The sequence below is a fragment of the Pleurodeles waltl genome, chromosome 4_2 (assembly GCF_031143425.1).
Source record: "Pleurodeles waltl isolate 20211129_DDA chromosome 4_2, aPleWal1.hap1.20221129, whole genome shotgun sequence".
In the NCBI taxonomy this organism is placed as follows: domain Eukaryota; kingdom Metazoa; phylum Chordata; class Amphibia; order Caudata; family Salamandridae; genus Pleurodeles; species Pleurodeles waltl.
The window spans coordinates 695,533,945-695,547,020 of NC_090443.1; the positions used below are offsets into that span (position 1 = coordinate 695,533,945).

At 48.7% G+C, this 13,076-nt stretch overlaps 1 protein-coding gene across 1 annotated transcript in view; it reads left to right on the forward strand.

Moving 5' to 3' along the window:
* Nucleotides 1–13,076, forward strand: part of LOC138293211 (calcium-activated chloride channel regulator 1-like) — a 704,166-nt gene that overhangs the window by 104,406 nt on the left and 586,684 nt on the right. The window contains exons 2-3 of the mRNA XM_069232299.1: nucleotides 3,353–3,493; nucleotides 3,602–3,752. Coding sequence (XP_069088400.1) covers nucleotides 3,353–3,493; nucleotides 3,602–3,752 — 292 coding nt within the window. The remainder of the gene's footprint in view (nucleotides 1–3,352; nucleotides 3,494–3,601; nucleotides 3,753–13,076) is intronic.

Sequence of the window (13,076 nt, forward strand, 5' to 3'; positions counted from 1 at the left end):
GCAGGTGAAGAGGCAGGGCTCCACAGCAGAGCTGACCTCTGAAGATTTGAGGCAGGCTCCAGGCAGCAAGCAAAAGAAAACGTGGTGATCTGATTTCCTTTGGCCTTGTTCTTCTATGGTCATGGAACTCCTTGGTGACTTGAAATATCTTGTTATGTATGGCATGGGGAGGCTCTATTCTATACATATTTGTTTCTTTCTTTATTTATCTAATTTCACTGGCCCCTTTATAGATGTCAATGTTTGTGCGACACAACTTCCTTTTTTGTCATCTTAAATGTTAATTAGTTCTCACACCTCTAAATTCTCAAAACTCAAGAGCATCTGCAAGATGCCACTGGCATAAGAAACCAATAAGGGCCCCCCCATAATGTATGGCACCTGGCCCCACAAAAACTTCTGACATGGCTATCTGTGTTGGATACTCTGCTTCTAAACAGTTAAATTTAAAATGCCTCCCTGCTAAAAACAAGCCTAAAACAAATGACTAGCTTCAAACAGAGAAACACATACATCTGTTAAATAGAAGAGTCATGCCTTACATACCAAACGAAAAGTAATTACAATGAGAATGTGTCAGAACCTCTTTCAGAGGGCCACTGGGCAAGTAGGAGATATCAGGCCCAACAATAAAGGTTGAGGCCTTTTGCTCCTAACGTCTAGAGGCCTGACTTAATATTGATCAAGAGTAACTCGGAGACATCCCCCTTCAGCACTTAAATGTCAGTAGTATGGTTGGTCAAGCACTCCAAGGCTTCCTGGGGGGGAGGTAAATGCAAGGGGCTCACAACTCATAATATGTTCAGCAGCATTAAATGATTGTCCTGTCAAATACTTGTTTTTATGAAGAAAACAGTAGTTATATACAAACACAAAGTGAAATACAATAGCAGTGCACACATTCCCCCGGGGTTAGGGTTCTAGTGTTCGATAGGCAGATCCATGTGTCCTGCTTCCCTCTCACTAGCACTAGACGTTATTCCCTGTGCATTATAGACAACATTAAGGTTAGGCCTCACTACCAGTCTGAACCTCAGGAGTCCCATTCTGACTCTTATAAAAGTCATAAGTGTTCCAGCACCCAAAGCACTACGTGGCAGAACAAGTTATATTGGGTTCTTCCAACTCAATGAACAGTCTTACTCAATCCTGCAGCGGTCGCGCAGCCAGAGACTCTGGTAGCATTTTCACTCGTGGATGTCGCTGTGGGCTGATCCACTACTAACTTCACATCGACCGCCTTTGGCATATAGGGTCGCTAACTTGAATTTGCACATGGGCAACAACCCGATTGGTTCAGCAGTTGTCTCCTCACATCTCACTGCTGGAATCTACTTACCAGGATCCCCCACTGAACCTCACTTCCTCTGGCACTCTCCTCTTCCTCACGGGGCGCACTGGTCTTGGCAAGCAGACAGCTACTGCTTCTCCAGGCTCTCCAGGCTCCAGGGGCAGGTGGTTTTGGATTTCTCTGGGTGATGTCCCATCACCCAGCTGGGAGACTGACAGGCCTCATCCCCCATTCCTAGTCACAGACAGAAGTCCTGCAGAGCTTCTCCTCCTTGCACAGCCCAGCTAGCTGCTTGACAGTTTAAAATCTCAAGGTCCTCAATCTCTCATTCTTATAGTCCACTTCCAGCCACCGAGGGACATATTTAAGAGCCCCATAGTGCCACTGGAGGATCACTTTTAGTGACGCTCTGGTGACGCTATGCACTGCAACGTATTTACAAGGTGGCTTTAAGCCACTGATGGTGGCTTAATGCCACCTTGTAAATACGGCCCCTTCAGATGCAGCACTTTGTGTGGAAGGGGCGTGCAATGGGTGATGCTGTGGGCGTGCCACAGCAACACCCATTGCATTTTGACGCTGCCCCAGATTTACGAGTTCTTGTAAACCTGAGGCAGCGCCAAAATCTAACACCATCCCAAGGATGGCATTAGCAGGGCGCAACGAGGAGAAATGCTTTCATTTTTGCTCTTTCTATGTGTGCTGCATTCTGCAGTACACATGCAAACAGCAAATCACCATTTAAGATTGTTTTTGTGTAGGAAGGTGTTCCTTCCTTCTCAAAAACAATCTCCCCCTCAATGCAGCCATTCTTGCACAAAGGTGCAAGGGTTGCTGCATTGGCGCATGTCAGCAAATACAGCGCCGGAGAGGAGGAAACACAGGGGTGCACTGTATTCTTTTAAAAACAGCATATCCCTGCGTTTTGAAAATGACGCTGCGTGACGTTGCCAAATTCTGTGCAGCACCATGCACCGTCATTTTTTGTTAAATCTGGCCCCAAATGTGATTTAGGGAATGAGTCTTTGAGGTTGGGGTACTGCTTCCTTTTGAAGTGCCAAATCATCTGCACTGCCATTCCACCAGAATGCAGTTTGCCACACAGTCCATAGGAGCACCTAGAGGTTCACACACAGATGTCAGCCACAATGATAAATTTACACCATGATTCCAGGCCTATTCTTTGTGATTCTCTTATCAGCCCCATCCACTTCCTGAAATGTGACCTCTCCATGAATCAAAGATTACCCTTTGAAGTGTACTAAAGAGCATGGCTCTTCTTCCTCCAGTGTGTGTGTCCCATCTAGCTCACAAGAGGAATGCAGCAACTGACTGCATGTCTGAGGGGATTCCTCTTCCTTCACTTGCTCCTCCATTCAGCCCTGGGTCTACTATAATGGAACCCAGAGTCCTCCACATATTGTACTATTCATAGGTACACATGCACACAGCATATCCATGCAATAACACACCTGCTGCCCTCACTGCATGCTAACATGAAGTATACCAAGAGTGAGTTAAGCACACAGCAGCAGAACTTTACATGGCAGAGCCTGTAGGCCTCAAACCAGTAGCACATGCAAAAGGCCTATTCTATTCTACTGATCACCACACAGTATGCCATTATGGGAAACTGAACTCCTGGCAAAGGCAGTAGCCGTTCACTGCTACGAGGGTAGTACTTTGGGCACCCTTCCCGGTCCAATGAGACCTCATCCGTGACACAGGCCCTTGTCATGGTGTACACGCATGAACTGTCTTTGCCCATGGCAACAAAAATCAGGACCGGGGATTCAGATTTGGTTGCAGCTGGGGCACTCAGGGCTGGGTTACTCGTCCGTCACCTTACAGGAACTTTTCCTTCCCAATAGTATGAAATTGGTTTTAAAGTGTTCTGAACTTATTTAGGCATAACTCAAACTCACAAAGTTGCCCTCTATCTTAGCCAATGATCATACAGTCTTCCAGTTTCCCTTCTGTGTATTTGGTACTACTTTGTGATTTCAAAGAACAAAAAGCGTTTCATATTAATTCAGATTTTTTTTTGTGTGCACATGCTAGGATATGATGACAGATGCATCTGCTTACTTGTTCAGTGCAACTCAAAGAAGAGCCTATTTCAGGAATATAACAATATTAATACCTTTAACATGGGTGCGGGATCCCAGTTACTCAAGAGTAAAGACCGAATCATTCGACAAGGTAAAGGTCCATTGTGTTTATTGAAATATGCTCTTATCCATGCTATGTGTATTTTCACCTTAAAAGTTTTGCGCTGTGCTTTAATGAAAGTCCCCGTTGTTTTGTCAGGCTGATGTCATCATTGCTGACCCATTCCTGAAATATGGCGATGATCCATATACCTTGCAGTATGGAGGATGCGGTGAACCAGGAAAATACATTCATTTCACTCCCAACTTTGTAACAGATGACTCCCTACTCACAGTGTATGGTCCGCGAGGTAAACACATTTGCTATTTTTCGGTTCATGTTTTGGTGCAATGGCACTTTAGCTTCAAAAGCGCGAAGAGTACTGTAATGCACTGCCCACCTGTGATCAACACGCAGTCCTTAGGCATCTTATTAATTTATAATTTTTGGAGGGCTTTCCTCTACTTTTAACTTCCAGGTGCTCAGCTTCTTAAACCCCACTTTGCATGGCAGCTAAACTTGTTTTTATTAACAGTCCAAAGTGACGTCTGCCAACTTGGAACTGCAAATAAAAATGAATGGTGGCTGTGTCATGCCTTACGTAGTCACGCTGAAAGAAAGATATACTCTGAACAATTTTTCTTACAGAGTCTCTTATTCTTAGCGAATCACTTCTGCGATGTCCCTTTGTAGGTCCAAAACATCTATCTATCTATCTATCTATCTATCTATCTATCTATCTATCTATCTATCTATCTATCTATCTATCTATCTATCTATCTATCTATCTATCTATCTGCCTGCCTGCCTGTCTCTATCTTTCTGTGTGTGTGTGTGCCCCACATTTTTGTTTAGATTAATGCTTGCTTGGGATATTTGTTTGTTATTGATTTTGAAGAACCCACATTCAGGACATAGACTTCGACACTCATTTGATTAGAGTAAAAGGCTATTTATTAGGACAGGATTGCTCATAATAATATAACATCAACATAAACTGAAACTTGAAATGAACAACTTTTCATCCTCACCCTTTGGAACTCCCCCTGTCTGTCATTCTCCTTTCATTCCCCCACTTTTGCCTCTGTTCACCCAGCCTCCACTTCCATTTCCCCACACATCATCCTTTTTCTTTCATCTCCTGTCTGAATCGGGCATTCCTCACTCTGTCATGCTTCACCTGCTTTCTCCCCCCCCCGGAACGGTGGCTAGGCCCGCATCTGACTCTCCACCCTCCCCCATCTATTGCCTGCACCAAGCAACCATCCCTAAAACTGGCATACTTCCCCCCTCACTTATCCCACTCACATACTTCTTTCACATAAACACACCCCTCTCATCCTCCATGTAGGGCGGGAGGGTGGCCAACCTCAACGCAACGCGTTGGGCTGGCTCAGAAGAGGCCCACCCCACCCCTAGCTCCTCCCTATATACCCACCCCCATAGACCCTCCCGCTTAACCCTTATCCTATCCCTATCATGGCCATATCTTTCTGGCCCGAATGGTCCCGTGGAGAGACTAGACTGCGTCTGCTCTCCAAGGGGCCCTACATCGGGACATAGACTTCAACACTCATTTGACTAGTGTAAAAGGCCATTTATTAGGACAGGATTGCTCATCATAATGTAACAACAACATAAACTGGAACTTTAAATTAACAACTTTTCATCCTCACCCTTTGGAACTCCCCCCGTCTTTCATTCTCACTTAATTCTCCCACTTTTGCCTCCGTTCACCCAGCCTCCTATTTCATTCCCGCACACATCCCCCTTTTCCTTTCGTCTCCTGTCTGAATCAGGCATCCCCTAAACTGTTATCCTTCACCTGCTTCTTCCCCCCCCTGGAATGGTGGCCAGGTCTGCATCTGACTCTCTACCCTCCCCCATCTGCTGCCACCCAGCACAAACCCCTTGGGCATTTTGCTTCCTCACCAGTGAACCCACTGCAACCCCTCACATCCCTTAAGCAGGCTCACTCCGCCCTAGCTTCTCATCCCACAAATTTGTCAAAAAGAAATGCAGCTCCAACATGTAATATGTATTTCCTGTCCCGGACAAATGCACTCCGTCATCCTTGAAGAGTACCTCTTCTTCTTCCTTCATGCGCCCAGCAGAAAACCCTCATAGCCCGATTGAGCTTCCTCTAAGCCCTTTCAATAGCCCCATGTTTCACTGCCCCTCTCTATTTACTACTGGGCACAAATTTGGTCCATACTAGGCAGGTTCCATGCATATTTTGCTGCAGCATGTGTTGCAGTAGGGTGAGCCCAGATATCTGAACCAGATCATTTTACCCCAGGTGCAATAATAATACATCAGGGCATCCCCACGTCAGCATGATCGATGTTACAAAGGGAAGCAAAGTTTCCTACCTCATTCCGCTCTTTCCCCACAACAACACCTCATGAGGGCTAATTTGCAGTCACAGAGAACGTCCATAAATGTGTTTTTCTCCATATTGTGCGCCCAGTGAATAAATGATTGCCCAACCAGCCTTGTGACCACTTTCGCTTTCTCCGGGCCACTCAGGCAACCTGTATGAAAACACAATCTTCAATATGTGACAACATTCCCCCACCCCCACTCCAGTCCCTGTCCCTAAAACCCACCCCCGTTTGCTCGCCTGCCCTTTACCCCAGGAAAATTCCAACATCAGGCCCTTACATATCGCTCACAGCATTTTGACTGCCACCTCCCAAAGCGTCTGATTTGATCCCAGTCCCAACGCAACTGAGCTGCCACCATTGCCGCACCAATCCTGAATGGGTACCAAAATTCCCCGCTTGCTGTCCAATTCACCTCAAGGCCATTCTCAAAATGGACAACAACTGGAATGCCGTACGTTTCTCACCATTCTGTGACAAAAAACACTCCCCCCTTTTGCCACCCCATGCTTCCTGTAACTATCCCATTCCAACACTGGACATGCTTATACATCACCTCCTCTGTCCAAACATACCCACTTTCCCCGACCCAGTGGATCCATTTTTGACCATCTCAGCCAGATGCCCAAACGCTCACCCTGCCGGCACACCTCCCCCTCTTTCACGCCACAAGCTTTCCCCACACCCAACAATTCAGACACCCAGAAAGACTCATAAAACATCTGCACCATGCACAAGTGAAAAAGAGCCACCTCATGTGCATCATCCACACAACAAACTGGCAGTACATGCAACACTTCCAGAAGCAAATAAAATAGATTGGCTTCCTCACTACACTACCTGGCCCTGATCTTTCTTTCCCCCAACCTTTCAGCATTTTACCCAAAATATCTTCCTTTGCCGGATCCCGGCCAAAAAACAACTTCCTATAGAATTACACTCCTGCCAACTTGCTCCCAATCGTGGCTGGCTATAAATCTTTCTTAATCAGAAACAGTACAAAACGCAACACTCGTGACTCAAGCGCTCCCTGCTCCTGCAACTGAAATTGCCCTACAAAACCCTCAAAATCCTAAAACTCCAATTATGCTAGCTGATAACTCTTCTGAGTGGATTCCGCTAGTGACATCTCCACCAGTCAATCAATCAATCAGGGATTTGTAAAGTGCACTACTCACCCGTGAGGGTCTCAAGCTGCTGAGGAGGGGAGGGGGGAGAGCTTGGGGGGTGTGGGTCCTAGTACTGCTTGAACAGCCGGGTCTTGAGAAGTTTCCTGAAGGTAAGGAAGTCTTTGGTCTGGCGTAGGTGGGTGGGAACAGTGTTCCACGTTTTGGCGGCGAGGTGTGAGAATGATCTACCACCAGTTGTAGTTCTGTGGACGCGTGGGACGGTTGCGAGGGTGAGGTCAGTGGAGCAGAGATGCCGGGTCGGGGTGTAGAAGGGGAGTCATCTGTTGAGGTATTCTGGTCCAGTGTTGTGCAGTGCTTTGTGAGTGTGAATGACGAGTTTGAAGATGATTCTCTTATTGATTGGGAGACAGTGCAGGTTTTTCAGGTGGTCTGTGATGTGGCAGTTGCAGGAGATGTCCAGGATGAGGCGTGCAAAGGCGTTCTGGATGCGTTGCAGCCTCTTCTGGAGTTTGGCTGTGGTTCCTGCGTACAGGGCATTGCAGTCGTCCAGTTTGCTGCTTACGAGGGCTTGGGTGACTGTTCTTCTGGTTTCAGTGGGTATCCATTTGTAGATCTTTTGGAGCATGCAGAGGGTTTTGAAGCAGGAGGAGAGGTGGTGTTGATTTGCTGGGTCATGGATAGTGAGGGGTCCAGGATGAATCCTACGTTGCATGCGTGGTCGGTAGGAGTCGGAGCAGTTCTGAGAGTGGCAGGCCACCAGGAGTCATCCCATGCGGAGGGGGGAGCCCAAGATGAGGACTTCAGTCTTGTCAGAATTGAGTTTGAGGCACCTGCTCTTCATCCATTCGGTGATGGCCTTCATTCCTTCGTGGAGGTAGGTCTTGGCAGAGTCCTTGGTGAGGGAGAGGATCTGCTAGGTGTCGTTGGCGTATGAGATGATGTTAAGGTTGTGGGATCGGGCGATGTTAGTGAGCAGGGCCATGTAGACGTTGAAGAGGATCGGGCTGAGGGACGAACCCTGGGGTACACCACAGATGATTTTGGTGGCCTCCGAGCAGAACGGGGGGAGGCGGACTCTCTGGGTTCTGCCAGTAAGAAAGGAGGTGACCCAGTCCAGGGATCTGTTGTGGATTCTAGCATTACTGAGATGTGAGCGTAGGGTGTGCTGGCAGACGGTGTCGAACGCGGCCGAGAAGTCCAGGAGGATGAGAGCCACGGTTTTGCCGCTGTCCAGTATGGTTCTGATGTCGTCGGTGGCGGCGATTAGGGCGGTTTCGGTGCTGTGGTTGCTGCAGAATCCAGATTGGGAAGGGTTCAGGGTGCGGTTCTCCTCTAGGAAGCGGGTTAGTTGTCTGTTGACGGCCTTCTCGATGACTTTTGCTGGAAAGGGGAGCAGGGAGATAGGCTGGAAGTTCTTGAGGTACTTTGGGTACGCCTTGGGTTTTTTGAGGAGGGCGTTGATCTCTGCGTGTTTCCAGCTCTCCGGGAAGGTGGGTACTCGAAGGAGCTGTTGATGATCTGTAGTTGGGGTGCGATGATGGAGCTTGCTTTGTTGAGGATGTGGTGAGGGCAGGGGTCAGATGGAGAGCCGGAGTGGATGGTGTTCATGATTTCGATGGTGTTGTTGTCATTGACGGGGTCCAGGAGAGCAGGAGGTTGGTCGGAGGTGAATCTGTGGTGCTGGTGGTTGCCGGGAGGGTCTAGGTGCTGAAGCTGTCATGGATGTCTGCAATCTTGCGGTGGAACTAGGAGGCTAGGGAGTCTCAGAGGTCTTGGGATGGCAGGATGGCGTTGAGTCTCATGACCATCATGCCCCCACTCCCAAATGTCTGCCAGGAACGCTGTCTTGTGCTCCCCTGCGCCTGGTGCCAAGTTGCAGAAACACTGCCACTGCAAACGAGACAGGGAATCTGCAGTAGAATTGTTGATCCCTGGAATATGCACAGCCTTAAATATTATATTCAAAGTTAAGCAACAAAGCATAAACCTCCTCAGCAGCCGCAATACCCTGAGATCCCCTGCCCTCTGTCCATTCACCAATTCAACCACTATCAAATTATCCACATGAAGCATTACTGTTCCATTGGCCAGCTTGCCCCCCTACACTGACAATGCCACTAGCAGTGGAAAGAATTCCAGGAACGCAATGTTCCTCCCCTGTTTCAACCATTGCTCAGGCCACGCCTCTGTGCACCACCGCCCATCCCAAACAAGGCCAAAACCAGAGGTTCCTGCCACGTCCGAAAAAATCTGCATCTGCCATACAATGTCTTCCTCCCGAAAGGCCATGGAAACCCCATTGAATTGTGTCAAGAAACGTTCTCAGACCCTGATGTCTTCTCTCAAACCTACTGTCAGCCGAATCCTGTGGTGAGGGAGGTATGCACCTGACATCACCAGACCCATGCACCTGTAGAACGTCCTACCTCCCCGTACCACCCTGCATGCAAAGTTGAGGAAACCCAGCAGCTGTTGTGCCAATGCTCAGTTCAATCTTTTGTCTCAGCCTGATCTATCGCAAAAAAGTTTAAATTTCTTCAACCTTTACTGATGACAGATGCGCCATAAAGGCCACCATGTTGAGCTCAATGCCCAAAAAAGTCAGCACACAGCTTGGGCCTTCCGTTTCTCTGGAGCCACGGGCACCCCCAACTCCAGTGTCAGCCGTTCAAAACACTGCAAAGCCCTACCACATGACCCTGATCTGGACTTTCCCACAAAAAGGAAATCGTCTAATTAGTATGACACTGTCTGATGGCCATGCGCCTGAATGAAAACCCACTGTAGGAATGTACTAAATGCCTTGAACAATGCACAGGAAATTGTGCACCCCATTGGCAGCACTCTGTCCATGTATCTGGCCCCACTCAGTTGCATCCCCAGCAAAGAGAAATCCACAGGGTGGATGGGTAATAACCGAAAAAGCTGCCATGATGTCACACTTAGCCAACTCTGCCCTTCTGCCACACCCTTTAATGAGCCGAATGGCATCATCCACTGAGGTGTACACTACCCATGCATCCTCTGGCACAATGAAATTATTCACTGATGCCCCCTCTTGCCATGACAAATGGTGTATAAGTCGGAACTCCCCTTTGCTCTTTTTTGGGACCACACTCAAGGGTGAAATTATCGAGTCTTCCATAGACCACTCGTAAAAGGGCCCCGCAATTCTGCCTCTGCCACTTCTTTACTCAATTTTGTCCCTACCACATCAGGCATATCTTTTGCTGACCGCAAGTTGTCAGCCCATCTCTTCGCTCGCGGCTCTTGTTATCCTACTCGAAACCCTTCTTTGAAACCCCATTCCAATTTGCGCAGCATGTCCGTATTTTGGTACATGCGCAACCAGGGCAGTAACCTGACCAACTTAATTGGAGTAGGCACATTTTCGCCTCAGGAGCACCCTGCCCCCCTCTGCCCCTGGAAGATCTCGACTGTTCGCCGGACTGGCAAGTGAAAAACATTGCATAACTGGGTGTCTCCCCCCATATTTGGAACACTCATGTTTAAATTTGCAGGGGTATCTAGAGCAAAACCCCTTGTTAAAATTCCAACATGCTCCCAAGCTAGGCACTGGGGCCATTGTGCAGTACCTGCCCCCCTTGAGCAGGATGCTGCTCAAAAGGCTTAAAGACCACCAGCAAACCACTAGCTGTGCGGTCGATGCTGAGAAATGCGAAGATGTCATCCACTGCATCCATAATTCTCCATCCACATCACCTCTTGGCTTTTCAGGATTAATTCTCACTCTGAGCCTAAACTCCTCATTGTAGCTCAGGCACGCAAAACCCCCAAAATGCATTTGGGCCTTGCGGATAATATCCATATACTTAAACAGTGCAATGGCCCTGTCCTGGTATTTTTCACAGTAAATTCTAGTATAGGTCAAAAAGGCAGAGGTCCAGTTATCCCTGATTACTGGGACTCTAGGCCTATGTGCCAGTTCCCACTCCTCCTCTTTAGATCCTTTCTTAGCTTGTATATCTATATCTTAAATACGTCAACGTATTAATGTCTCCAAATCCTTGCTTTTGTGTTTTCTGCTACATGAGAGCCTAACGACATTTCCAGTCCCATGTACCCGAGCTGTTTCTTATTTCCGGCCCCCTCCTTGGCATCGCCCTCTGTCCCCCCTTGTGTTGCTTTCTCTCCCTCCCCACCATGGGTCATCAATTCCTTGTCCACTACTTTGTCCTTGCTGCGTGCCTGTGCTGCACCTGTACCAAGCATGCTATGTATTGAGTCATCTCCCACTCCAATACATTTATATTGAGCCGTACCAGCCTTGCCCTGCTGGTCACCCTCTGGGGACCACCATCATCCCTTACCTTGAACATCCTGCTCTTGAGTTCCTGTTTCCAACATCGTCTTGTGCCCGTGACCCTCCCTGCGTGACCATTCTTGCGTTCATGTACCAGTCTTTGATGCATGTAAAACAGTATAAGAAGAGGAGGTTGCACCGCTTCTGCGCCCCTTCCCCCTCCCTTGCTCCCCATTCACCTCCTTCTCACGAATCTCCCCATATTCTCCCTCCCCAAAGTCTTCCTCATAATCCATCTCCACCACATCCTCTTCTTCCATATCCCACGTGTCATCAACACCCTCTGCATCCACCACTTCTCGCCCCTCTTCCCTTCAGTGTCCCCCATGGCGTGCGCCATGCATGTGTTTCCTATGCTCCTGAGTCATTAGGAAGGCCGCCGAAGACCCCTCTAGTGCTTCGGACCAACGTCCTGGGGCTGTGTTGCACCCCGTTGGTTTCACTACCTTTCTGCAAGCCTATGATGCTGGCTCTGACTCTCCACGCCAGTCCTGGCTGTGTGCACCATATGTGCCAATTGCGCTGCCAGACCCACCAGTCACACAAGCCTCCTGCTGTTTTCCCTTCTCTTCATAGGGAACCCACAACCAAATACCATGGCCTAAACCGCACCCCTCCCTGTGCTCTACACTATGCCCAACTGACTTCCTTTTTGCTTCTCTAGTTCTCCCCTCTGCTTCCTACCTCTTCTTGCATAACTGGGCCCACCTTTCCTCTGTCTCAGCCACCAACCTCCTCTGTTCCTGAATCCTGGCTTCTAGATCCACTGCTGACCAGTCAGTAGTAGATTAGTGTTGTGTCTCCCCAACACCCTGCCCCTTTCCCCTCATCCCTGCCTGTTCCCAAGCTACCCCCTTTTCTTTGGCCCCCCATTCCACCAGATTGCCCCCAGGGCCCAGCCGCTTGTACCTGCCCCTTTTTTCCCTTTCCTTTGCTTCCACCCAGGCCCATGGGCCTTGCCTCTCCCCCTCACTGTGGCTTTCACTCCAGCCACAGAAAGGTCCAGGGGCTAGTCCAGCCCCCCTGGGCTCCCTGACATCTGTGCTGAACTCCGCTGCCCCTGCCCGACTGGGGGCCCGAGCCCAAGGGGGACCCTTGCTGCCCCCAGCCTGCTCCTCACCTCTAGGCTCTGCCCCCCATTTTTGACATCGCCTGTAACATGAAGCGCGGCCCGCACAGCGTCCGCATCGTGGCCCGTGGCCCATGGCCATCGCTGAGCACATGCTCCAACAATTTATCCTCATCTGTAAAGCATTCCCTAACCTCCCTTCAACCTGGGACAGCTAACCTCAGCGCAGCAAGATGGGCTGGCGCAGAAGAGGCCAATCTCACCCCTAGCTCCTCCCTATATACCCCACCCCTTTAGAGCCTCCCCCTTAACCCTTATCCTATCCCTATTATGGCCGTCTCTTTCTGGCCCAAATGTTCCAGTGGAGAGACTGCGTTTGCTCTCCACGGGGCCCTACATTGGCCTGTAGACATTAGATAATAATGGAAGATCCATGTTCATCAGTAAACAGTTGCTGTTTGAGCGAAGCGGGAAAGAAATATTAACTTTTGTCTAAAACTTCAAGTAAAAAAAGGACACATTAATATATGCGTCCTTCATCATCTCATGCTCCTTTGTGAAGGAAGCTGAACAGAAATGTCACCTTGTTGGAACTTTCAAGGCAGGTAGCAAATACAAAGGGGCATTATTATGACCCCCTAGTGCCACCTTGCGCCACATTTGTTGTATTTATTACAACGCAAATGTGGCATTAAGGGGATATTTCCTGTGTGCCATATTTACAAAG